The sequence below is a fragment of the Anguilla anguilla genome, chromosome 8, assembly GCF_013347855.1.
Source record: "Anguilla anguilla isolate fAngAng1 chromosome 8, fAngAng1.pri, whole genome shotgun sequence".
Classification (NCBI taxonomy): Eukaryota; Metazoa; Chordata; class Actinopteri; order Anguilliformes; family Anguillidae; genus Anguilla; species Anguilla anguilla.
Genome location: NC_049208.1, coordinates 16,040,668 through 16,068,037, shown reverse-complemented (window position 1 = coordinate 16,068,037; position 27,370 = coordinate 16,040,668). Strand labels below are relative to the sequence as shown.

Here is a 27,370-nt window from a genome sequence, read left to right as displayed (position 1 = left end):
AGAAATGCTAATGGCGCGCGAGGAAGTGCGCGCGCGGCTAATCCTGTTAGACGGAGCACATTAGGACGGGTTCCAGCCCGGGGCCTCTGAGAGACCAGATGGCACGGGGGCCCCCAGGGCAGCAAAGGGGCCCACCCACCTTCCCTGAGGGCGCCTCTTCACTGGGCTGCGCCCCGGGCTACGCTAAACCGCCCGGATACGTTCGGCGCAGCCATCGCGGTTGCTCCTGGCCACATGTAGTCCCTGCCGTTTCCCAGGAAATGAGATGCGCGTGATGGCGTCGGAGGGAAGTTCTGGGAACATCTCATTTCCTGTGAATGAGAGGATCATTTTATTCAGGGATCTGATGAGGTGCCAGAAGGCCCGGATTATTGCTTGTCCACCGGCCTTGTCTCTCAACCCCCCCCCCCCCCCCCCCCCGCGATCTAAAACTCATCTCCTTTTCTCTCTAAACTCGTCTTTAAGACTGATGGAGTCCAGTGCCTAAATCGCTTTAAAACCTGTGCATTCCACATCAGAAGGATATTTAGCTGGTAATGGAAAGTGAGCACAATGCTCCTTTTAAATGGGATTTAAAGTTGGCTTTGCCTGTTGCATTATATATGTTTTTATAAATGGATTTTCTATGTGGTAAATGTTTTTCAGATTTTGCTGCAACTTTTAGATGCACTAAATGCGATGGCGTTATTTAAATCCTCACTACTCATAGTTTTTGGAGTTAGCCTGAAAGTCTGATTCACTGGTGACCTGAGCTTGTAAGAATCTGTCTGCTCATACTCTTGCTCTCGCTTATTTTCCCATATTTCACAGGCGTAATGGTCACATGCTTTTCCTGTCATGTTTCTTGTCCTTCCTCTGTTCTCACAATTTTTTTTTTTCTTGTCATGTTGGCCAAGGAGACACGGATGTTTTTGTCTTTTTTATGCTTTTTTTTCTTTGTTTTATCATTTTATTTATCATGCACATTTTCCTGTTTTCCAAGTTTCTCAAGTAAAGCTGATCTCTTTTGTCCCCCCCCCCCCCCCCCCCCCCCCTCTCTCTCTCAGTGCTGGGCATGCTTAAGTCTCTGCACCAGCTGCAGGTGGAGAACAGGCGGCTGGAGGAACAGATACGGACTCTGACTGTGAAGAAGGAACGTCTACAGCTGCTGAGTGCCCAGCTTTCCGTTCCTTTCCCACCGGCTAGCTCCGCCTACACCTCCACTGGCTCCTCCTCCTCTTCACCCCGCCCACTCCCCTCCAGCACACACACAGGTCAGCCTTCAAACACACACACACACGCACACACACTGCTTAATGGGACATATTGCACTCTACTCAGGAGGGTGTACCATTGTCTGAAGGACTAGTTCATTTTTTGCATGTGTGTTTGTGCGGTTGGTGCTGACAGCCTTTTCCTCAATCCTAGATGTGTTGAACAGCAGCAAAAGTCCACAGCTGGGCAGCAGCTTCTTACCAGACTCTACACTCCCTCTAGCCATGCAGGTATGTCAGCTTCTGCCTCATACTGCATGGAAATTAGACAAATAGATGAACTATGGAATGTTTGCTTGTGAGACAAGTGGTGGTTTAGCTCAAGGTGTATGTAATGTGCAAACCTCACGCAATTCGACATGCAACAACACATCTGTAAAAAAATTCATGGTATTAATGTTAAAAAAGGAATAAATTATAGTATTTGTAGGACACTCGTTTGCTGAAAAATTTTATCTTTAATTTGTGCCTTAGCCTTGGGCCAGCCAATGGGATGGCAGCGGTATTGCTTAGAGGGAGTGGTGTTTAAGAAGGTCTGAGTGAGCCCCGCCCTCGATCTCCCCCCCAGGACCCCCCCTCCGGAGGACGCAGCAGCAGCGTCTCCTCCCTCTCCACCCCTCCCTCGCTGGGCCACGACTCCCCGCAGCCCGGCCAGCAGCAGCTACAGGTGAACGGGGTGGTGGGCGGAGCCTTGCAGGCCACGCCCACCGCCACAGCACCCTCCCTTCCCGCCCTCCCTGGGGTTACGGGGCTGATGGGGGCCATCCAGGGCGGCCAGCTGGCCATGAACGGCATTGTTGGGGCCCTGAATGGCGTAATCCAAACCTCTCCCAGCCTGGCGCAGAGCACCACCCCCCTCCCCCACCCCGCCGCCATGCCTGGAGTGTCCCTCACCCTGCCAAGCTCCCTGGGCAACAGGTGAGCCCTGCACCCTCCACACAACCACACACACACCAGCTTCTGACCTGAGGCTTATATATTATAATCCCTGCTGGTTTGTAAAATGGGGCTGTAACTCTCAATCAAGTGGTTAGTGTCCAGTTCTTGTTATGTCCAGTGTAAAACTAGCTGAACCCAGTTGATTCTTTGCATGTTCTCTCCTTCTGCCTTTGTTCCCTGGATCACAGCGGTGCCACACCTGCAAAGACCAGGTGAGCTCCTCGCTGTTGGTGCACCGTTGCCGTGGCAGCATGTGCAAAGTCAGACAGCCCCAGAAGTGTTGTTGAACAGTCCCGTCTTTGATTTGTTTGCGTGTAGCTGTCTTGTTATGGTGTGCCTCGTTAAAGCATCTAATCCTCCAGGTGGAATGCACTCAAGGGAGACAGCAAAAGCTATGGTTTTACTCTGCCGCAAAAGAAACCTACAAAATGTGTTTTCATCTCACTGTTCAGTGGACTGTTAATTCTAATGAACTACACTACCCAGTGTGCCTTCTCCCAGTGAATGCTGGGTTAAGTTTTTGGCAGCACTCTGGATTGTGTTATCGGGCAGAAAGAACAATCCACCGCTGGGACTGCACTGTATTGTGCGGTGGTCTGCCGCGTGCTGTGGTGTTGTGTATGTCTGTGTATTTCTATTCTGTACCCATTTGCCACCCCTGCATTTTGTCCACAGAAAAGCTACCTAGCGCTGTGCTAACCATGTGGTGACATGATAAATGCCAACAGTAACCTTGATAGTGCTATGTGTGGTGGCATGTTCTTTAGCATTCAGAACAGAAGGCCCCTTTGGCTGATCTCAGAACAGTAGTCCTGACAGCACTGTGCCGTGTGGTGTGCTCTCGGTCCTCTAGCACGGCAGGCCTGGGACTGATCTCAGAACAGCAGAGACAGATCCTCCTCCACCAGCACCAGCTCCAGCAACTCTTCCCCACTCCGGTAAGAGGCTCCCTGCACATAATGGACATTTACATTCATTTGGCACGTAATGTCGGTAATCACAAGCAACAGGATTGAGTGGACGTTCATAGACAGTGACACTGTATAAATTAACATCGCTGATCAAACTCAAACTCTGTGTACAAGTAGATTAAATAAGGTATGCCATAATGCGCTTTGTGCTGATTTCTATTGGTGTGTATGTTTGGGTGCGGGTGCTCGTAGTGCTGTAGTACTATATGTGTATGAGTGTGTGCGTGTGCTCATAACGCTGTTCTCACTGTTTGTGCGTTTCCTGTGTCTCAGGAGCAGCAGACACTTCTCTACCAGCTCATGCAGCAGCAGCAGCAGCAGCAGCATCTCTCTTCCTCTCAGCTGCCAATCAGCAGCCTGCTCCCGGCCGCCCAGGGCGCCATCGCCGCCAACCCTTTCCTGGCCATGCACGCTGAGGCCGCTCAGAAAACCGCGGTGAGTGGGCGGGGGGGGTATGCGTGGGTGCCTGCTCCCTGGCATGGACACCGCATGCATCCTTCCATTTCATTCTGCACATTTGTTTTGTTCTCTTCTTTATTTTCCACATAATGTATAGCACATTAAAATGGCTGCAGGGAACAAGGATAAATGACAGAATTGTACAGAACTGCAGCATAAACTGCATGTTATAAAGATGCTGGGGTTTCAGACTTTAGGAGTCCTGGAGAACTGTGGTGTCTGCTAGTTTTTGCTTCATGTACAACACTCGAGTGATCAAGGTCTAAATTTGGCTGTTGATTGATAAGAAACATAAACCTCCAGACGCTGTGGTCCTCCACGATTTTAGTTTCTAGCGATTTATAAAATTGAATTTCACCCTCTGTTTCTTTCCACCCTCCACTCTCCACAGAGGCTGGTGGAGAAGGGTGGAGCGGTGGCCGGGCAGGAGAAGAGCTGACGACTCCTCCCCAAAAGCTCCTCTCAGCAGCCGCCATCTTAGAGCCGAGACTCGAGATTCCCAGCGGCTGGAGAACACCCTCCCGGAGAGACGTAGAGGAGCCCCAAGCTGCACTGCACAGAAACAGAATTCCCACTTGGCAGCCTAGGCCAGCAGAGAAGGAGAACCGACGACCAGCCGAGAGTATCACCGTGGAAAGGGAGGGAGGAATTGTGTGAACCTAACTCCGGTCGAACCTTGGTCCAGCAGTGGGAGGTGGCGGTAGGCTGGCTTGCGTCTTGCCGGGTCTTTTTGTTGGGGCCACTTGATTGAACAGCAGTGCATTCTGGGATTCCACTTGGGCCAACACGAACACTATAACTTGACTTAATCGGCCCTGGTGAATACAAATCACGCCCTGTCGAGACATCAGACTAAAAATGAGTCTCTGCGAGATTAGCGTCGCCGAGCACGGCTACCAAGGGTCCTCCAGTTGCATTTGTCCGGATCCTTGGCTGAGCAAACTGATCCTGGTACAGCGGAGGGAGACGACGGAGGCCCACAATCAGGCGTCTGCCGCCATGGCCACTGTACTGAGAGCAGTCACTGGGCCTCCTGCCGGTCCAATGCTGTCTGGCTGACTGTCAAAGACCCTGCCTGCGTTCTCCACCCACTTACACAACGTTTCAGCATCACTCTGCAGCTCCGACAGTACAATCAAATCTGTGTTTCGATCCGCTTTGCCTCTATCCAAAAAAAAAGTGCATTAGGTGTGTAGCATTAGGTATGTAGCAGTGCCACAGAAAGCTGACTTTGTCTGTTTTGTCCTCACCCACAATGTGCACAAGATTACGTATTTGTGAAACACCCAGTTTTCCATTTATCATTGAGGTCCTTTGTGTTCCTACTACTGTTTCAATGGTGATTTCAAATTCGTGATTTCAAGCTCGGGTTGCCTAGCATACATTTATTTGTTTGGCTAGATCTAGAGGACAATCTAACTGCGTAAAGATTTTTGATAGCGGAGGCTCACTTTGTCCTTGTAAGTGGCTCGTTACAGCCTCAACTGTGTGCAGAGCTGAATGCAGATTTTTGGATTAGAACGAGCCTGGTCAGTTTGGAATTGCACAGTTTTACCTCGTTTGTGTAAATATGCGTTTCTTTCTCCTTGGTGTTGTGATGCCACCTCAGTTTTTGTTCCAGTTTTTCCTTCAGCCTCACGGGTGACAAACTGGACACAAAGTATTTATTTTTAAATATGCAGGGAAATCTTTTTAGAAATCTTGCACCGTGTTCTTGACGGTGCACATTTTGTAATTTTTTTTTTCTTTTTTGGCAACAACTTTTCCCTTCTTTGTACAGCATTTGACAAATCTCAAAAAAATTTCTATTTCAGAATAGCACCAAAACTGTTATTTATGTCTGAAGAAAAATGTGATTTATACAGCTTGTAGCAAGAACCTGTTATATATGGAATCAACTTTGTAGTGTAAAGCAATGGTTTCAAAAGTTCTAAATTAAAGATGATTTACATTACTTTAGCACTGTCGAGTTTGCTCTTTACACTGCAGGGTAAAACTTTCCTACCTCCTTCCTACTTGAAACTTGAGCCCTCGGTGTCGTGTGTCTGCTGAAGTTTGAACAGTTCTGCTTTGATCCCCATCACTCTGAATTTTATACTTCTGACTACTGAAGTACTGTGCGTACAGGACTGAAACTGCTAGGTCCTCTGAGTTTAAAAAAAAAACAGAAGCCCTTTCGAAGGCAACTTCTCATATTTCTAATATTCTGTGACCAGCAGTGAAGACTCCAAATGTAAAATGTACATGAAATGTGTTTATTTTAGAAACAGAAGGACACAAAGCATTTTTGGTTGCTAAATAAAATGTTTTCCAAGTTACGTTTGACTCAGATCAGCTCGTTTTTTTCATCCTGTACACACGAGTACCGACGTGTTTAATCCCCAGCACTGAGCCGTGCACTCACAGCGGGTCCGCAGGTAACCCGAGATTGTAAAAAAAGAACACACTGGTTTCATACCGGTGGAAAAATTATTTTAATGCATTTCAAAAAATCGCAATTCGGGCCCACCCATATTCTGGCCCTCGTTGCATAAAAATGAAAATTATTGAAAAAGATACAGAGGGCTCTTCTTCAATTAATAAATAAAACCAATTTATTCAACATGTCTGGGGATTCAGACTAACACTTTGGGAGGAAAGGCAGTGCCCATACGCTGCATGCTGGAGTCCCCGCTGTGAAGTGGGCGGGCCCAGAAAGGGCTCAGATGGATGATTGACAGGTCGTAAGGCACGTGACAGGCAGACGAGCGAATGTTGGAGCACAGAACTCAGCTTTTGGCCTGTTTCTTCTTCTGCACCAGCTCTGCCAGCAGCTTGTATCGAATCATACACTCTTCCTGCAGGAGAGAACCACACAAGCAGGTCTGGTCACATCCACAGCCGTACAACTCTTCTCCCAAAATTCACCTGTATTTAAATATAAGCTGACATGGTAAGCAACTTATGGAGCAGTAACAAGAGGTAAGTCTCACTGGATTCAAAAACAGGTGGTAACCAACAGTCGGTTTGGCCTCTCCCAAGAGCTGGTGAAAATCTGGCTGTTTGCTGAAAAACACCAGACCGCTCCCTTCCCATTCCCCCTCGGTAAGCATGCTAATGCTAAGCTGCCAGTGACAGGAGGACCAGAGGTGCCCAGTTTTACAGAGTCCTGTGTCCGTACACATCAGGGTCGTGTCCTGTCCACCCCCGTGGAGCGGCGCGCTGGTCTGAGTAACGCTGTGCACACGCCGGCGCTGCTCACCTTGCTCTTCCCTGCTACCACCTTGGCGATCTTGTCCCAGCGTTCTGAGGTGCCTCGTGGGAACTGCTGCAGGGCCAGCTCCAGGAGTCTCTGCTGGCTCTGGGTCCAGATGTCCTCGGAGGGGGGGGTCCGCTCCCGCCCCGGCTTCTTCTCGTCCCCGCTGTCGTCCTCCGCGGCACTGGGGTCGAAGTCCTTCTGCCTGCGGCCCTTGGACTTCTCTTTCTCCCTCTCCCTCTCCCTCTCCTCCCCCACAGTCTGATTAGTCCTCCTGCGCCTGACCCCGCCCTCCCCGTCGTCTCCACCCATTGGCTCCTCCGGAGGCTCCTCCTCCCGCTGCGTGATGATGCTGTCGGGCAGGACCCCAGGTCTCGAACCCTTCCCCACCTGGGCGCCACTGCTCCGCAGCTCGGACAGCCTCACTAGTCCTGGAGAAAGAGAGAAGGGAGATCAGAATTCCCCAATCTCATATTTGCAAAAAAACGTTTGTGCATATTTCGGATATATTGGAATTATGTCCAATTATATCTATTGATCATTATGCGATGTAAGTTAAAAGTCCACAGATGTGGCATAAATCAAATGGCAACTACCCACAGGCGGCTGGAAAAAATAAAAAAAACACTTAGGCCTCCTGCCTTAGATATTCCAATGCAATGGTAAGAACACCCAACAGATATTAAACGCATCACATTCATTATACAACAACAATGGTATGCAGTGACTGAGACACTATTCTGGATTCTAAAAAAAAATAATCAGGTGATGCTTGTGTTAATACCTTGCTGTTATATTCATAATAAAAACGTATAAATTAAATGAATAATTATCATTTGTTCAACATTTTCATTTTTTTAAATATACTATTTTACTGGTGGCAAGCAATTCAGGTATGGTAGCTTGCTCAATGGCACAATGACCAGGCAGGCCAGGCCCCTTTCTGGGATTCAGACCTTCCACCTTCTGGTTACACAGCATGTAACCATTCCATTATGAGGCACTGCCTCCAATCTACATTTTTATTACAGAACATTATATGTGGCGCATTCACACACATGGAAGTGGCATATTGGAATTTAATATCAAATATTCGATTTGGCTTTCAAAGCACATGCAGTGTCCAAATGATCACCGTTAATGTGGTGTTCTCTCTGTTCACAATCATAAACCTCCTTTTCTCTCCAGCTGTTCGCAACTCTCCCATTTCCATTTGTGAAATAAGGGAGAATAGATCTTCTTGCCTCCCTTTTGTACGTCTATAACCGCAGACTGACAGTCGTAATTGCAGCATATAAAATGATTTTCCAAATGTCCTACCTGATGTGTTAGTGACGCAGTCTTTGACTTGTTTCACCTTAGAAGTAACCTGAGAGAGAGAAGCATTCATTTATATTACATCATTTACTTTGGGAACGAATGTATACAAACACATAAAGATTTTATTCCACACATCCGCAAAGCAAAACAGGCAGACCCAAGTTTCACAAAATTTTCTAAATTGTGCTGTGAAAGTTTTTTTTTTTTCCCCAAACCACCCCCACATCTGAGTATTGATTTTATTTCTCTCTGCCCCCTACATGCCTCACCATCAGAAGAGCCCTTCGATAACTATTATAACCCGCAAATATGTTTTAAAAAGCCACCTCCAGAACATAATGGCTCCTTCTCTCCTGTAAGGATGGGTCTGCTCTTTCATTACTATTCAGAATACATCTTTTCAAGGCCTGCTCAGGCCCTGTGCTTGTTAAAAGCCAACAGAGACTGCATAAGTTTGTTTTGTTCTTGAAATGGAAGCATTTGCCTTCCTTATTCACCGGTTTCTAACGCCACAAGAAAGCAAACAAAAATAACACACTTTGAATGAGCCTCCATAAGACAATATGACCCCTTAATAGCCCCTACATAGCCCCTTCATAAGCAATGCTTATGTTAATTACCACAAATATTCATAAGGTGTCAATTACCACAACAAGTGACACACAATGTCTTTTTTCGTTTGACACAATTATGGATGTGAATGTAGAGCTTATGAGGGTGCCATGTTGTGCTTATGAATAAGTTTTTTACAAATTTTATGAAGGACCATTCATAGAAAGTGTTACCCAAAAAAAGCATATTTCCAAAGGTCTGCGCTGAATGTGCGGTATTTCTGCTGTGTCTAGATATGTGAAATGGCATGAAAATGAACATAACTGTTAACACCACTGAGTTAATGCTTCTGTTGGAGATGAGGCTCAGTTGGTGCCCAGGTTGAGTGAAGGCCTCGGGAGACGGGGGGCTGCCTACGTTAGCGGCCGTACCCCGGGCGCGGCCCTCAGTCCCAGGAGAGCAGCTGGGTAGGGGCTCATCTAGTCAGCCTGAACCCCGCCACCTCCTACACCCATAAACTAAACAAAAGAAACGCCGCAGTCCCCACTACCAGGTTACCAGGTGCAGTGCGCGTGCACGTGTGTGTGTGTGTATGAGTGCGTGTGTGTTCGTGTGTGTGTGTATGGGGGGAGGGGGGATTAAGCACCACAGGGATGGGCTTACCCCCTCCCCCCCCCCCCACTCACAGAGGATGAGTTCCATTAACAGGCAGGTAACACGAGCAGGCCGAGTCTCTCACTGGACTCAGCCAGGCTCTCATTACCGCATGCTCTCCCCCTCCCCCTCCCCCTCCCCCCCCCCCCCAAGCGCTCTGCTCCCCTCCACAATGCCTCTGCTGCCTCATGCTGGAAGCGTGTCTCTGCCCTAAGCATAATCGAGTCTGAGGGAAGGAGAGCGCTGGGCTCCCCTTCATCCATATTCATCTGGCAGAGGGTCCCCTGGCCCCGCACACAGCGCCGCACACAGCGCCGCACACAGCACCGTGCGCTGGGGAGCGCAGAGAACAGCCTGTCTGAGACCCGGGGATTAGCGTGTGTGGAGAGGGGGAAGGTGCGCATTAAATGGAAATGTGCAGGTATAAAGACCTCTTCCATTGAAGAAGGCCGGGCGTAAGGAGTGCCTCTGTCATTATTTACGTCTGAGTGTCCCCTCTTCCCTTGTGTGTGTGTGTGTGTGTGTGTGTGTAACATGAAAACAACGTGGTCCTGTGGGTCAATTCACCAGGAACTTCCATCTCACCATAAATGCCATAACCCAACATGTGCTCTACCGCTGCTCTCCCTCCCACACTTGCCCTCCCTTTCTCAAACCTGTCACCATCTCTTCATCCTTTCTCTCCTTTCACCTCCCCTCTTCCTTCTTTCTCCTTTTCATTGGTATCTCACAAATTCCTATTCTCTACCTTTATTTCCATTTTCACACCATATCCGCTGAGTACCTTTGATTGCACTAATTGAATCATTGTAATTATCTTAAGCGTTTTTCCCAAGTACCAAATGAATTTGTGATTTTTTGAGTTTTGCTTATTTTTGGTTTTGATTTTATCCTCTCTATGCTGTAAACCTGTGCAACGTGCTGCCTTACATACAAGAACACTTTGTAAAATAAATCAGATTTTTCATGTGGTCACAGCACAGCAGGACCTGACTGCAGAAACCAGGCAGCATTGCCGTATCCCAATTAAAAGTCCTTTCACTGGCTTTAATAGACAAGAATGTTCTCAAATCTGAAAATGCCTAGCTTGACCCCAGAAAAAGGTTCTTATATCAAAACCCACCACATGCACATCTGGGAATCATAAATCACACATTTGCATGTGTCAATGTGCACACCCCTGTCCTCAATCCAGTTTTTCTTTCGAAGGCGGACATCCAATCAATAGCCAGTATAAATGTGTCTTTACTCCTCCCCTAACCTGCCCAGTGACCAACAGGCTACAACCCCGCTCACATCACTTCCTGCTTTGACTGCTTATCAGTTCCCCTTCCACTGCTCCATTGTCCTATAAGAATCACAATCCAAACTCCCCGCCCACGTTTCTTTATCTGCACTGTCAATCACAAACCACCCACCCCCCCATTACATATCCGGGGAGCTTGGATGTACCTCTGACCCCACACCTCCACCCCCCCCCAAACTCACGTCAGCCACCGTCCGGCCCAGCTCGTGAGCGATCTTCTCCCATCGACCCGGCGTGCCCCCGGGAAACTTGGCCATACAGCGAGTCAGCTGACTGAGGTCCTCTTCCGTCCACTCCAGTGCCTGAGGAGAAATGAAACGGCACAAAGGCCCCCAGTAAGCCGAGGGGGTGGGGGGTGGGCTGGTAACAGACTGAACCGTCCAGGCTGGCCTTAGAAAAGCAGCGGACGTGTCCCGGTGATCCGTGTTTGCCGGGGTGTCCGTCAGCGCGCGCACACATAATTAGAAGATGTGGGGAAAAGGCAGAGAGCGAAGCAGGAACCTTCTGCAGGAAACGGCGCGGACCGCACCGAAAGGCCTTAATAACCCTGGCCCCTTGTATCACGGCAACCGAGCCCGAGTGCAGCTGCGTACGGCCGGCAGACCAGCACCACCGCCTTCATGAACACGATCAATTTAACCCTCCTGCCTCCTGTACCGCCGCCCCCCAAACGCTAACCCTGCCCGGCCAATGACAACAACCAGGAATCACGTCGGGTCTGTATTTAAATAAGAATCTAAATGCATTACATCTCAATAATAATGATAACAAAAAATAAATAGGTGTACTTATGATGCATTACTAAGCGGATTTGACTGTGTCAATGTGGCAGCCACGCACGTTTCGCTGCAAATCAAACCCTCAAACAGCAGCCGTGTGGAGAAAAACTCCACAGAGGGGCGAGCTTCTGAACCACAGAGACTATCCTGTTCAAAAGCAGAGGGGGGGTGGGGGGGGAGGGAGAAAAAACCTGGGTTCATTTATCCCTGTGGGGAATGCACCCCCACCCTCACCCCATACCCATCTGTTGTTCTGGCCCCTGACCGCCTCCCCCCCCCCGCCTGTGCGTAACCTGAGAAACAAAGCACGGAGACTGAAATCAACCTGTAATGTTTTGTAATTAAGAACCAGTCAGTTGGTCGGTCTGTAAAATGCAGGATTTTATAATTGCGTAAAATGAAAAGAAAAATGAATAAAGTTCTTTTAAAAACCTGAAGGGTCCCATGCCACAGGCCCCTGGGTAGTTGGGTGGCCACCGTCCACCCAACTACACTTCCCTCTGCCCCCTACACCCCTACACTCTCCTCTACCCCCTACACTCCTCTCTAACCCCTACACCCCTACATTCCTCTCTGTCCCCTACACCGACCCACAATCCTCTATGCTCCACCCAAAATACAGCCTGCTCCCCCACCTTGTTCACTACACCAGATCAGAGGAGGGGGGGGGGGCTTAATTTTGGCTGTACCACTTTCCCTGCTCCCCCAGTGGACCCCCTGCTGCTCATTCTCTTCTGCCTGATAATGGGCCTGGTGCAACCAGCTCGGCTGCAGACACATCCTTCTTCATTAGCAGACAGGCCTTATCTTCTGATAATGAGTGACACCCCCACCACCTCCCACCTCCACGTATCAAACATGCATGTCAAGTTAATATTTAGCTGGAGAATAATGCATAGCATCAGGGTGTGTTTTGCATGCCTGTTACCATTAATTCTTCTCAGGAACTCAGGAGAACTGATGCTACATTTTCCCCCCACATAAAGACACCATTTCAAAATGTGCGCCTTATTTTGGACAATTCAATGAAAGACACGAGTGAAAGACATGGGGTCCACCCCCCACCTGAACAAAAAGTATGAACTTTCAGAAAAGTGTTGATTGAAGGCCTTTATAAAGCCCCACACACACACACTCATTACAATTAGCTATCATTTTGAGGAATGAAATTAAATCAATGCTTATTTTCCCTGTGCTTGAATTCCTTTTTCAGTGACACATATTACAGAGACACAAGCTATAGGTTTTTTTCAGTCTAATTTAACCAATCTTTCCCAAAACATGAGAAGCGCATCAGTGATTGTGTGTGTGTGTGTGTGTGTGTGTGTGCGTGTGTGCGTGCGCGAGCCGGCATGCTTGTAAGAATCTTGTCATTTTGTCAATCAATAACTTGGTGGCAGCAATTTACACAAGACTGAACGTTAGATAACTAAATCAATACATCAAATAAAGAAATGGTAACGATTTCCAATTAGGCACAACGTAAATTAAAACGGGGACAGGCCAAAAAAATATTCAATTTCAGAACTGTGTGTCTGTGTGTGAGTGTGTGTGTGTGTGTACGTGCATGCGTGCATGTGTTAAAGGAGGTTCAGATTGTGCTAGTTTTTTTAGGGTTTTGTTTTTTTTGGGGGGGGGCGGGGGGGGGGTGAAGGTAGAGGTGGAGATGGTGGAGCGTATCCATGTGCTAGCGGCACACACAGGTCATTTGAAAAGATCACTATGTTGGGTGATTCTCTGGATGGGCATGGCCCATCCTGGTCCAGATTAGCCCAAACCCATGGGGACAGGAAACCCTCTGAGGTGAGTGACCTCCAGAGGAGGAAGAGAAGTGAGGGGGGGGGGGGGGGGGGGGGGGGGGGGGGGGAGTCTCCACTGAAAGCCCAAGCGCGACACTAATCCGTCCTGTCACTCTCTATCTGTGGTGCACTAACATCCGCTCACAGAACAGGGGCCTCATCTCCTCCTCCCATCCTGATCAATGGCTCTCCCTTCCTGCACGTTCGCCTTTCTCTCCCCCACCCCCCTCTCCAAGACCAGGCATGGAAAACTCCAGCCAAGCTCCTCCCCTCGCACAGACACACACGCACGCGCGCGCACACACACTCTACACTACTATCACCGGTCCCAGCCCCTCTCTCTAAAAGGAAATTAGGAGTGGGGGTAAGAAGGAGAGCAGTCCTCCCAGGAATTTGCATTCGATTATAAATCCAACCCCACTGCGACAATGTCCCCATCTCCCTGGCTGCTTCTGTGTTTCACGTTGAGAAAACCTTGCCCTGCCGTCACAGTCATATATAAACATTAACAAAACAATTATATTATTTAACAAATCCGTGAAGTACAACCAGAGCAAGAGCAGGAGAGCACAGTAAAATATGGTCTTTTATGCTCATTTAAACTACACAACTCTGCATTTCCATCGCATTTCCAAATGAATTTAAAAGGCAAATAAGGTCATAGCTGATGAAAGAGATTGCATTTACATACAGCACATATTATTTAAGTGCAATATTACTATTGAAACATTAAGAATCAACAGCAAGAGAATTGTGTTGTTTAAGCTCACACAACGTTCATCTACTGCCAAATTTTGCAAATGCCTCCGACAAACCCGATTTCAGAAGCGCGTAACAAGTCAATATTCAAGAGAAAAAAATTAATGCATAAATAACTAAAGTAAAACCATTCACATTAAATGCAGCTAGAAAGTATGTGCGTGCGCGCGCGAGAGAGAGATAATGAACGTAAGAGCACCAATTTTATCATAGAAGTTGCCTCGCGGACGGAATTTAATAAAAACTTTGTATTCAGAACATGACGTCCGGGGGTTTAAGGGTCGTCTACATAATGGCGTACATGGCGTACACCAAACGATGAATTGAAGGGAAAACATGTTCTGACCGCACGCGGATCCTGCTGGTAATCTTCACCGCTTGAGCGCAGCTGAAATAAATCTATTTATCTAACTGACCTGCAATTCCCCCTACATAGCACAAAACACGCACGTACATCCCTGCTACATTTATAATAACAGTACAAACTCAAACTTATTACAATCATAGTTTCATTTTCTATAATTCTTCCCAAAAAAATTACACTGACTCCGATGTACGTCTCCGCTTCTTTCTTTTCTCTGACTGAAAAAAAACGACATAGGCCTTTAAAAAGATATTTTTTATTCCAATATGACACGGTTTTTGTTCTTAATATTTTACATACACACACAGACATACATGCATATATGTGTGTGTGTGTGTGTGTGTGTGTGCTCCGTGTTGCCGTCAATGTAACACTTTATCGAATATGGAAGTAACATTCTGAATACGTGCCTCGGTCCTTAATCCATTTGTATTAAAATTAAACCAAATTACAGCTAGTCGAAACAACACGCGGGCAACACCGTATTATCCAAAATGGACGTTAAATTATCAAATTGCAGCCACCATCTCGAATTGCTACCGTGAGGCGGACGAGAGAAGGGCCCGAATTCCATGCGTTCGCGTGACCCAGAGAAGAAGAGTAGGGGGAAAAAACAACAAAGAAACAGCGTTTCAAGATTCTGGGCCGATTTATTCATTTATTTATTTATCCATGTCCATCTCTCTCACAAATGAGGTGGCGGTTATGATGCATTTTCATTGCTCCTCCAGGTTTTCCACTCGAAAACAAAGGTCTTGACAATTTCACATATTTATATTTGCAAATTGCAGAGGTAAAATAATTGTATAGTTGCAAAATAATTGCTTTTTCTTGTGCAGTTACTCTATTTTGCCGTGCCTAGTACCAAAAAGCAGGCCTGCCCACTTGATTTTTTAAAATTGAAATGACACATCTCAATTTATCAAGTGGAAAAAAATATTTCCTCAATTTCACACATTTAAGATTATATTTTAAAACGGTTATAACAGAACAGGCCAGCTACATTTTCTTATTCTATTATATAATATAGGTAAATGGAAGATAAACATTATAAACTGCAATAATTATCTGTAAATGCGTGTACATAAGACCAACACTACATTCATTTCTATTCTGGTACTGATACTGTATTGTAATTTACTTGGTAGATCCTTTAACTGGCTTGCATTGCTTTTTTAAGGGAACTGTACACATACAATATGCATTTCCTACAAAATTAAGGCAAGCTAAGAATGCCTAATTACTTTGGGGATGGTCTTGCACATCCAAGATTTATTACAGCCACACAGACAGTACGACAGAACTGAAACATTTATCACACAGACTCAGGTAAAAATAGGTACACCACGGCTTCATTAGTCGAACGGTCCTCACAATAATCACACATATGCCACCACTTCACTGCAAGTTATTCTGTTGCTGTCAAAAGGGAGATGTAAATTATACATTATTCTCGATGGTGAAACTATTAAGTTTGTAATGGGACACGCAATGCAGGAGATACGTGGGAGCAGCTAACAGGACATCCTGCGGGTGATTGAGGGTCTGGATCAGCTCCTCTGGATTAACCTTGCGAGGCTCTGATTTCACACAGGAAGGGCTGTCTTGTAGTTCCACACACTATATGCATGCAGGCCTGAAGCAGTACACTGTATGTGGTTCTTAACGGTCTGACAAGAGCACAGTGCAGTCCTTCCAGAGAGGATTACGCACAGGCTTGGCAACCACCATAGGTGATCCACTTAAAGGGGGGGAGGTTGGGGTCCATGACTTAGGCATGTCTACAGACAGACTGCAGAATGTAGGCAGGGATAAACAAACAGAGAAGCAGTCATTCGGATGGGACACAGGTGGACATGATGTCGGGCCGACACTAAAGGAGGTCCACGCGTTTCTTAGCGGTGGGTAGCTTCAGAGCAGAGAGAGACAGGCAGGGAGGGAGAGGTGGAGGAGAGGTGCAGCGGTTTGGAGAGCTTCAGCAAGCCCCCAGTGCTGGGAAGAACATGGTCCCAGACATGTGAAATGGCGGTTCCCCTCCGGTAGCACACTGGAGTTACGAAATGAGAAATGCAGGCAAGTTGCCACAAAACCAGAGACTAATAACATCTCAACTGGAGGGTGGTGCACATACAAGTCTTCAAATCCACACAAGAGTGAAGATTTAAGCCATTCTTTTAAAAGGGTTTTTTTTTTTTTTTTCCTTTTAGGGGGGGAATTCAATAACACAACTGGTTCAGTTGGCTTTTTTTTTTTTTTAAATACTGAAGGATCTCTTTAAGACTAATCAAACCACAAGATAAAGTCTTGGGGGCAGCTTGTCTGAAACAAAGGAGGAACTCAACTCTTTTTCTTCTCCCATGATGCCTTGCAAAGGCACCAGGTGTGCCCTTTTTTGTCAGCATAATCTGCTTGCCCTTGAGACAGTTCTTGTACTCCCTAGTCTGGGGAGGGGGGGGGGACTACAAACCAAGCTTCTTTAAGGGTTCTGGGAGGGACAGTACTAAACGCACACACTGCTTTGCTAGCACAACCCTGCAGGCATGGGATCACACAAAAAAATGAATATTCACACAAAAATCACACTACTCCACAAGTACTTGGACACACAAAAAAGCGAAATGGCCCAGCCACATCCTTCTCCACAACACAATCCGCAAGGTTAAATATCGAGGAGAACAAAAAGAAGGCTCTCTCCATCGTCCGTGGCTATGGCCATCTGGGAACAATACAAGTACGAGAACAACAGGTTTCCTTCCTGGAGAATTCTATACATTTTTGTGCGTGCAGAGCATTCAGGGACGAGCGAGAGAAGAAATTTAAGGGGAAAAAGAGAGAGAGAGCAGAGCTGCCCAGGCTAAAAAGGAGACAAGACCAAGAGTGAGGAGAGGAAAGAAGAGGGGTGGAGAAAAAGGGAGAATGAGAAAGAGACAGAGTTGCAGCAGTGCAGGTGGTGTGGTATTTTAGTTTTTTTTCTTTTTGGGGGGGGGGGGGGGGGGGTTATGGCTGCAAGGAGCGAGGCCAAGCGACCCAATCCCACAGGTGCGCGCGCACACACACGCCCATTCTCTCCTCTCGGGTTTTGGGGGGTGTCCTGTTCCCGCACTGGGGGTTTGAGAGAGAGGCCGGGGAGGAGGGCCGCTTGAACGCGGGCCAGGACACAGCGGCCACAATTAGAGGCCGCCGCCGCGCATTGTGAGCGCCGCGCTGACGGACAGCTCACATAATGGCCGCTGTCAGGGCCGGCCGAGGGAGAGGCCGGCCTTTCAGGGCCCGCACAAAGGCTGCGGGGGCACAGAAAGGGGCTCTCAGCGGCCCAGAGAGCCTGACCCGGGGCGCCGTTGCGTAACCCTCCATGGAAAGGCAGAGCCTAAAGTGAGCGCCCGGCTGCCCGCCAGGAGGCAGGCCAGCGATTGGACGTTAACGGACGGAGACTTGACCTGGCAGGCCTGATAAATCATCTTTGACCAATAGCTATGGTGCCTTACTGCTTTCATTGATATTCTCCTCATTGTTGGGTGTAAAGATAAATAAGAGGTAGGTGCTGATCAGGACATGCGCAGGGACGCACGACCTCACCGTTTCCTCTGAGAGGTAAACGTTATGGATTTTTAAGCTGTTAAAATGTTCTGTCGTTGCTTGCTTTTTTTTTGTCAGCTGCTTATCCGTCTGAATCTAAAAGGCACTTTTGGCGCAGGGCGAATATTAAACCTGTCCTTGTCCTTATCTCCCGAAGCCTCCATTCACTATCATTTAATCCTCTTATTCTCAGGGCTGAAGACATCTCAAGAGAAGAGGACAGAGGGTGTGTGTGTGGGGGGTGGGGGGGGGGGGGTTGCGTTTCACGCCTTTTAATTGCACATAATGCTAGATGTGACCGTTTCCTCGAGGGTGGGGGGGGGGGTTTCGACTGGGGAAGAGCCAAAACATTCAAACACAAACCAATGATATTCTCCACTGAAATAGCAGAGATTTTAAAAAGCATAGAGGAGGTGTATTATTTCTTCCCTCAGAACAGACCCACTCACGCTCCAAAAGAAATAGACGTTCTTACCTAGCGTGACTTAATGTCGAAAAACAAAAGTTTGTTCACATAATTACTATGACTAATAGCCCCAGACCTTACATTACATTACATTACAGGCATTTGGCAGACGCTCTTATCCAGAGCGACGTACAACAGAAGTGTATAACCATAACCAGGAACAAGTGTGTTGAAAACCCTAGAGAGAAGTACCGTTCCAAGTGCAGGGAACGACCGCGTAGTTTAGACCTGGCTTAAACCTTCCCCAGACCACTGAGTATATATATTTAACACTAATGCAAATCAACTATGCCAAGCAAGAACTCAAACCCTGAACGTGCACAGATTGCATCCATAAAAAGAAAAGCCTAAAACCATAGAAACACCATAACCTGCACTAGGAGAAAATGCATGAGATTTATGGTTTGGCTTTCTGACGTATGCTCTTGTAGGGTCAAGATCTTTAAGTAAATCATTTTTCCACCAGGCACAACCATAGGCAAGTCTCATCCAGAATGAAATGTTTGAATAATGTACTTTATTACCAAACATTTCAGTTACCGAACTCAAGCTAATACATTTACAAGTGTATTATTTTGGTCATTAGGCCCAAGTTTCACAATCAACGATTTGGTCAGTATAATTTTTTTTTTTTTTAAATGCCAAGCAATACGTGGCAACACTCGCTCAACACAGTGCTCAAACTAGGTAGGAAAACCCAAACTGAGCCGCGCACAGAAAGGCTCTGGTTCCGCCCTCACGGTGGCCAGGCTGGCAGCACGGATTCTTGGCTTCACTCAAAGCTCCTTATCCAGATCTGGACAGGGGTGAAGGGGGTCAGAGCTCCTCAATGCCCCCACTTACTCCTCAATCAAGCAATTAAACAATGAATCAGAGCGCGGGACAGGCCGAATCGCGGGGGGTTACCGCGCGTGCGGGTGAAGGGGCGGTCAGGGTTCTGTGATGAACGCCGGGTGGGTGGCTGGCTAATCATTAGCGAGCCTCAAACAGACAGGGAGGAATAAAGTTAAGGATCCAAATCCGAATCATCAGGCTCTGAAGGACCATAAGACATGCCAGCGTTTTGCCCATTTGCCATGACGACAGCGGGGACGAAATATGAGAAGACCCAGGGCGTTCCCAGGCGGGGACAGCGTCACGTGCAGGCACTCGTTTGAATCATGATTCTGAGCCTTTCGAAAATGGAAAAATGTTTACATCTGGAAAACCGTGCTCTGGCACTTAATGTACTCGCATCAATATTTGTACAATGCCAGCAGTGATGCTTACTGTTCCCATGCATTTAGCGTGTTCAACTTCATTTCTCACTCTCCCTTGTGCAGGCCTAATGCACTTTATTGCTTTTAAGCAGAATCGGCCTCTGTAGATTACGAAAAGCTGACAGTCCCCAGAGCAGTCTCCCGCCTCCATGATTACCTTACTAATCTTTGTGTAACCGCCGCAGAGCACGGTGAGTAATGAACAGTGTCATCAGACACATTTTATGCCCTCCCACACAGACCACACCCACTCATCGCTGTGGAAACCTGATTGGCTGGAACTACGAGGGTCAGGTGACACACAGGCACAGTTCACCATTTTCTGGAATAAATTATTACCCACCAAAAGCCTCCTTTCAAGCAAATGGTCATTGTTAAGTGAACAAAAGTAGGTTTGTGCTTAAACAACTGAGAGGGGGTGATAAAAAATTTTACCATAAAGCCTCTCACTGAAAGCGTGACACTCAAGAAAATTAATACTTTTTTGTATTAAGCAAAAAAACCCATTTGCTCTATACAAATTGTATTAGCTTAGCGTAATAAAGTATTTGTTTTCTATAGCGAGTGTAATGTCTTTACTGAAATTCAGGAAGTGAGAGCAGGCATCAGTGTTCTCTGCCGTCGAGGCACGAGGAAGAGGATTATTAAGAGACATTACAACTAGAGCAAAAGAGCTTTGTTTCAGGAGGATCGTAAGACAAAGAACTGGGACCAAAATGGAAAAAAATAAATAAGAAGGTCCCATGGCAGGACCTCGTCAGCCTTTTGGCCTGGGCTGCTGGGATAACACAGGGGGACTACTGAACATGCGGCCTACCTTCTTTTTCTGCAGCTTCTTGTCCTCCAGCCAGTCGTCCATCTGGTCCTCGATCTCCTCGATGGACGTGGCCTGATCGTAGGACGCAACAAAGGCACCGTCGACCGGGGGCTTGTAAACGGGGAGCTCAACTTTGGGCTTTTTCACTTTAGGCCTCTTCTCTTCTGCGGGTTGGGAGAGGGGCGGTGAGGAGGAGACCATTACGAAACTCGAAAGCCAACGTAAGTGGCCGTGGGAGGGTGTCAGGTTCAGGAGCCGCGCGAGTCTCAGGCCCAGGAGAGACCTGGAAGGCCTCAGTTCCCGCGGGAACGCCACGCAGAGCGACCGCGCGGCGGCACAAACGCCACCAGTCAGGCGCCAGCCCATTCAGCTTCAGCAGGACAATCTACTGTTAATCAGACTCTTACATTTGCCTCTCTGTGTTTTGAATATGTGCAAATTACCAAAAGTGCCCCCCCCTCCCTCCTTGAACTCATCTCCTGGCCCCCCGGGGAAGGCAGTCTGTAGGGTGGGGGGGGGTGTAGATTGGCACTCGTGCTGCGAGCGCTCATTTGCACGGCCCGCTTCCTCTCCGGGCCCAGCCCCCCTGTTCCATTATCGGGAGTTTACTATTCAGGCGGCGCCCACTTAGCGTGGCAAATTACGGCCGAAGAGGAACCCGCGTGCTTCCGCGGCGTCGCCGGCTCCGGGGCGCGGCGGTGGGCCGCCGCCACGCGGCTTTCCCCGGGAGGAACCCATTTCCCCGACCCCGCGCCTCGGCAGGGGGTCAGGGTGGGGGGTGGGGGGGGGGTTCGCTGCCGCTGCCCGCATTCCCATGATTCCCTCCACGGCTTCAGACGATAGGCCGAGGCCTGGGGTCGCCTTCGTCCGTGTTTGTTTACAGAGCTGGCCAAATGGACCGTGAGAGATGTACCGCAGAGTGGCCCGTATTGCATAGGAACAGAAACGTGATGTGTCCATAATTATGTGCATTACAATATTACACACACAGGCCGGGGGAAGGCTGGGGGAGGGGGGCAGTACTCACTCTGCAGCGCCTCTTGTTCAGCCTGAGCCTGGGCTGCCTCCTTCTCTTTCATCTTCATCTCTTTATAGTCCTCGTAGCAGCGTTTCGCATCCTGACAAATGGACGCACACACCAAGTCTTTAGTGAGCAACAAAGCACCCAGGACCGCCACCGCCACCGAGCTCTTAAAAAGGCACCTGGAGAGCTCCCGTGAGGAGACAGAGGAACCGGGAACGCAGAGAGGCTGAACTTTAAAGGCAGGTCCCCTGCTTTTTACTCGCCATGTCCCAGGCCCGTTCCAGTCTCAACAAACACTTTCTATGGGGTTTTCATTCTGAATACTCATCATTAATTCGAGTGATTCAATTCAATGTTGCAAACAGAACAAGTGCACGCCCTTAAAATCCTTCTCTGCTGGACTGAGCTCGCAATATGAAAACGGTTCTAGGGGGCAGCTCACTCATTTCCTGCAGTGAGCAAAGCATTTTGACCCAAAAACGACAGCCCTCCACAGCTTCTTTCACTAGATTTGATTAGTCCATTCTAGACTCCAAAAGGCCTCATTTGCAAAATGAATGGAAGTCTATTGATGAGTAATAGCTAAGGGTCTGCTTTAGAACTCAAAAACAAAACTACAAAAAATAAAAGTACCTGGACAAGATGGGGGAGGTATTTCACTGTTAGGTAGAGCCAGATACCCAGTTTGAGTGGTAGAATGTCCTGCCAATGCGGTTTCTCAAAGGACCTGATATGAACAAATAAAAAAAATTATTAGATATTAATGCTGTGAAATGAAACCTATTAATCTATATGCTCAGGGGTTAAAATGCTTGTAGTTTATTCTGTGTGTGTCAAGATCTCTGTGAACCACTGGCAGAATTTTATTAAGCTTGTGCTGAGTTTAATTTTAAAAAGAGAACATTTCCTGCCATGATATTAGTGCTCATATACCAACCCAGTCATGGGCCCTAAAACACACTGCATTACGTAAGGACACACTGAAAATCACACCTCATCACCTCGTGATTATAATCAGTTATAATGAATGTGGGGCAAAAAGAATACTGTGTGTGTGTGTGTGTGTGTGTGTGTGTGCATACATACATATATATGTATATATATATATTTTTTTGTATATAATATATACAAACATGAAATGAGACTCAAAAATAAGACACTGAAGAATAACCAGCCAAGTGAGTAACTGAACCCTGTTTCGACAGAGGGACAGAGTGCCATTCATGCAGGATGCACCCGATGTTACTCCCGATGCCGGTGGCAGTTAACGGAGGTCAGTTTACCTCTCGTTTTTGTCCAAGCCCACAGCCTTGAGCTCATCCGGGCTCTTGTTACTTGTCTTCTTCTTCTTTTCCCTCTTCTTCTTGCTCAGCAGTTCATCCTTGTCACAAAAGCACAGGGGGGCATGGGAGGTAAACAACATGGCTTCTCTTTATGAAAGCTGTTTTTTGTACAGTTGGGGGGAAAAAACTGCTTGGAGGACAGACTATGGCGAATGGACCAGTGGACAGCTCCTGATAAAGTGAAAACACATTAGTGCATGCTGTTGCCGTGGCACTGTGGCCCATTTAAAATGGGGGGGTGGGGGTGGTTTCATCCAGCCACTCACCATGGCAACCCCCTCATTATGAAAGAGGCCATCGCCTCACACTCCTGACCAATCACACGACTTGCGCTCAGTCAGTTCTGTGACATCACAATCACATTGCTAACAGGAATGTAGGCATGAGCAACATTCTCACTTCCTGTAAACTTAACATTTGCATATCAAGTATTGAGCAAACAAATACATGGTGAAAACTAGTGTAGTTAAAAATGATAGAAGGAAATGATGCTGTGGCCAGCAGGTTATATGCTTAATTCCCAGTTGGGTGATGTAGCCCTGCTGATGATACTTCACCTGTATTACTTCCATAAATAACCAGGACAATAAAATAAAAACATGTATAGGTCCATGCTCTGTATGCCTCCCCAGCTATGAGCCTTTGTTTAACAAACAACAACAGCAAGGACTCTGCATCTTTCCATTTTGGCTGCTACAATAGCTGGAAGCATTTCACATTTAGCTGCATTTCCAAAGCAAAATGCATTCCTCACCCATTGATCTCTGGGTAAAATGTTAAATATGTACATGTATAAGCGCTCTTGACATTTTGCAGAGGAATGAAACTGGGAGCATGAGCGCATGATGAGCTGCGCTTAAAATTTCGCCCGGGGCGAGGTCAGGTCCTCGGATCTGGGGAATCCAGCTCCCCGTTCCGTGCTGTGACCTTAAAGCACCCCCGTCCCGCCCCCTCGGCCATCCCCCCCCCCCCCCCCCCCCCCCCCCCCCCCCCCCCCCCCGCCCCACAAACCCCCGCCCCAGCATCCAGCTCACCAGCTGCTTCTCCAGGTAGATGGACCAGATGACCGCATAGTGGCCCACGGTGAGGATGAGGAAGAGGAGGATGCCCAGCTCCGCGTTGCTCATCTTCCTCACCCGCCGGTAGTAGAAGACGGGCTGCCGCCAGTCCGGAAGCCCGTTGACCAGGATGTCATCGTACCTGCAGGCGAGGCCACGGGAGACTCAGACGCGTTCTGCCACGGCCAGCAGGGGGCAGGAGATGGCGCACAACCATCAGGTCTTATTTCAATCTAGCGTCCAAACAGACAGTCAATGCACACAACGGGCTGCACACAACAGTACAGAATAATGGCTGACAGGACACCACGTGTGTGTGTATGTGTGTGTGCGCGTCAGGCTCCCCTGACACCCGAAATACTTCAAGGATTTCCTGAGGCCACTCCTTACTGCGTTGACCACAGAATTCTTTAAAATTAATTAAGACCCCAGAGATAAACAAAAATACATTTTAAAAACTACTGCAGATTATGCAAAGTGTGAACGAAAACTATGTATAAAATATGGAAATACGTATTTTTTGTGTGTATTAATAACATGTGGCTCAATCCCTTTGTGGAATTCTGGACTTTTGATAAGGCTGGATTGCGCACCATGTGCCGTACAAACACTGGACTCACATCCACTGCTGATGTGGGCTATAGGGCACATTTATTTTGAGTGAAACACCAAGGTAATGAAGGAAAAAAAAAAAAGATCTTGGGAATTTAAACATGAAGTGCGATTTTAGTGCAAACAAATATTTTTCTATGACATGCAATATTGCGTTTGGGACACAAAATGTATTTTTGATTATTATTTATCCAGATGAATTACCATAACTATGATTGTGATGCAAGCCCAAATTACAGTTGATCAAATGAATAAATTAGCAACACATCGACAGCATGCAACCAGCTCACCAACCCAAAGCAGAGACCTCAATGCTCGGGTTATCCACCACCCAGGAGTCCCTACCACGCTTGGACATGTTTCTGGGTCGCAATTAAGAGGAAAACACTGACTTTTCCGCGCCCCCCCTCCCCCCCCCAAGACGTCCATTAGAACATGCAGCTAGGCTGAAAGTCTCCCCAGCTTAAATCCCACTAAGATTTCCGCTCCCCCCCTTCAGCGCCTTGCGCACTGAACAGCGATCGCTGTTCATTATCGCGCGGTACGCCTGAGCTCTTGTTGCCTCTCCCGTTCCCCCAGTCCCAGATCGATGACGCATCGATTCTCCCATCGATGAAAATCATCGGGGATCATGTGACCGCCCGGCCTGCCTGGCATGCCGTCCTCGCCCCGCTCCGTGCCGCACGCGTCCTCTGTCGCCGGGAAACGGGGCGAAATTCATCAGCCCTCAGACCTCAGACAGAGACGCGGAGCGACGGACGGAGGGGCAGACAAAAAGATGAATTGATGGAGGGGGGTGATGGCGTGACAGAGAAAGGGTGAAGTAGAATAGCGCGCAGAGAGGGGGGAAGAAAGGATCGATGGATCACTGTGAAAGAGAGATAGACAGAAAGATGAATAGACAGTTATCAATGCCGAGTGTTGGGCCATATCTCCACAGCCCTCCTTTCAGCGCGACGCTTCTATTCAGCGCTTTCTGCTGCTGTGAATTCAGGGCTTTTCAGCGCAGCCTCAGACTGCGCAATCTGCTCAAGTGGAAGCATTCTGTGCTGCGGTGCCACACCTACTCCTGTGCACTGCAGCGGTCACGTTCACACAGACACACACACACACAAACACACACATATATACACACACACACACACACACACACACATATATACACACACACACACACACACACACACACACACACACACACACACACACACACACACACACACACACACACACACACACACACACACACACACACACAAACACACACACACACACATATATACACACAGGCATGAACACACACATACACACACACACACATATATATATATACACACAGGCATGAACACACACACACACATATATACGCACAGGCATGAACACACACATACACACACACACACAAACACACACATATATACACACAGGCATGAACACACACACACACACACACACACACACACACACACACAAACACACAAGTGACTGATGAATTAGACCACATAAAACTGACCTCTGCCTTCTCTCCTCATCTTTCAGGACTTCATAGATAGCCACAAGCTAAAAAAAGACACAGATGTTTAGGCAGAAATCCACAAATGATTTAAAAATGATAACGCAAAGGGTTAATGGCATCAATCATAATTAAATAATATTTTAAATGAGTTCATGACTGCATCAAAATTACTTTTTATTTTTTATTCACCTTTCCTGTATCACTGCTTAGAAATGATGACACACTGATAGATACATAGGCGTAGATTTTAAAAGATAAAACCCATATAAAGGTTTCCAATATGCCTGTTTGTCTGTAGCGTGTTTTTTTTATATTCAATTGCTAAAGTAGAAAACAGTTTCTTTTAATGAGCAGTAGAACAAATGAACACTACCCTGCACTGAGGAAATCCTGAATTTACAAAACAAATAATTATCAAGTGGGTATTGTCTACATTACACCACAATTCAGTTTTAGTGAATGCTTTCCATAAGTGGAATATTTAAGCATAATTAACACATATGGGGCGGGCATAATTGTGCATATTTACCTCTTTCCATAATTGTTCATTGTCATGTGTACGCACATGCCTATACACGCATGCACACACACACACAAACACACACACTTGTGGTGTACGTGCGTATATGCATGACCGGATACCACTATATTCAAGACAAATCAATGCATTTGCATAAAACATTAAAGCAAACAATTTCCCCCATACATTTCCACCTGTGTGCTTACTCAGAGCGCTACAGAAGAGCCTTGTGTGTGTTCACAGGCGAAGCGCGCAGAGGGGGAGCCGCGCGCGCATGCTGAATGGCTTACTTGTCTGAACTGCGTCTCCGCGTTCTCGTCTTTGTTCTTGTCGGGGTGCAAGGTCAGGGACAGCCTGCGATAGGCCTTTCTGATGTCTGCGGACGAGGCGTCCTGGGAAGGGTGGAGGGGAGACAAAGCACGGCCTGTCAGAGTCACTCAGTCCCCCCGCCCCCCCCCCAAAGCCCCCCCAGCGGGGGCCACTTTCATCCACCTCCGGCAGGACCCACGACCCTCCTTAGTGGGGGAAAAGGCTTTGGGTGGGGGTTCACAATGGCATGTCAAACTACCGACAGGTGAGACACCACTTTAAAAAAAAAAAAAAAAATGTATTAACTTCAGAATTCAGGTTGTTGATGTGGAAATATCAGAAACTGTATTTTATATTATTAAAGCAATAGATCATTAATTATAAAATGAGATGGTTACTTCAAAATCATAAACAAAATATCCTGCCTTATTTTTTTTTTACTGGAGAACTGAAGAAAAATATTTTTTTCTTTAACCCCTA

General features: G+C 47.4%; 2 protein-coding genes across 14 annotated transcripts in view; one reads left to right on the top strand and one right to left on the bottom strand.

The window, feature by feature from the left end:
* The window catches only part of LOC118233901 (protein AF-10-like), a 59,499-nt gene extending 53,559 nt beyond the window's left edge, over positions 1-5,940 (top strand). For 10 of the 12 annotated variants that reach the window (XM_035429990.1, XM_035429988.1, XM_035429986.1 and 7 more), the window contains 7 exons: positions 1,047-1,253; positions 1,408-1,484; positions 1,822-2,171; positions 2,381-2,404; positions 3,046-3,130; positions 3,437-3,598; positions 4,014-5,940. In XM_035429990.1, the coding sequence (XP_035285881.1) occupies positions 1,047-1,253; positions 1,408-1,484; positions 1,822-2,171; positions 2,381-2,404; positions 3,046-3,130; positions 3,437-3,598; positions 4,014-4,061 (953 nt within the window). In that variant the 3' untranslated portion in view covers positions 4,062-5,940. Of the gene's footprint in view, positions 1-1,046; positions 1,254-1,407; positions 1,485-1,727; positions 2,172-2,380; positions 2,405-3,045; positions 3,131-3,436; positions 3,599-4,013 lie in introns of those variants that run through there. The other 2 variants (XM_035429987.1, XM_035429996.1) reach the window with 2 other exon arrangements.
* Positions 5,941-6,072: 132 nt separating this feature from the next.
* Positions 6,073-27,370, bottom strand: part of dnajc1 (DnaJ (Hsp40) homolog, subfamily C, member 1) — a 34,816-nt gene continuing 13,518 nt past the window's right edge. For both annotated transcript variants that reach the window (XM_035429997.1, XM_035429998.1), the window contains exons 2-12: positions 26,872-26,973; positions 26,059-26,105; positions 23,910-24,075; positions 22,816-22,913; positions 22,166-22,259; positions 21,536-21,626; positions 20,509-20,672; positions 10,872-10,991; positions 8,178-8,226; positions 6,864-7,288; positions 6,073-6,459 (exon numbers count right to left, since the gene is read on the bottom strand). In XM_035429997.1, coding sequence (XP_035285888.1) covers positions 6,391-6,459; positions 6,864-7,288; positions 8,178-8,226; positions 10,872-10,991; positions 20,509-20,672; positions 21,536-21,626; positions 22,166-22,259; positions 22,816-22,913; positions 23,910-24,075; positions 26,059-26,105; positions 26,872-26,973 — 1,425 coding nt within the window. In that variant the 3' untranslated portion in view covers positions 6,073-6,390. The remainder of the gene's footprint in view (positions 6,460-6,863; positions 7,289-8,177; positions 8,227-10,871; positions 10,992-20,508; positions 20,673-21,535; positions 21,627-22,165; positions 22,260-22,815; positions 22,914-23,909; positions 24,076-26,058; positions 26,106-26,871; positions 26,974-27,370) is intronic.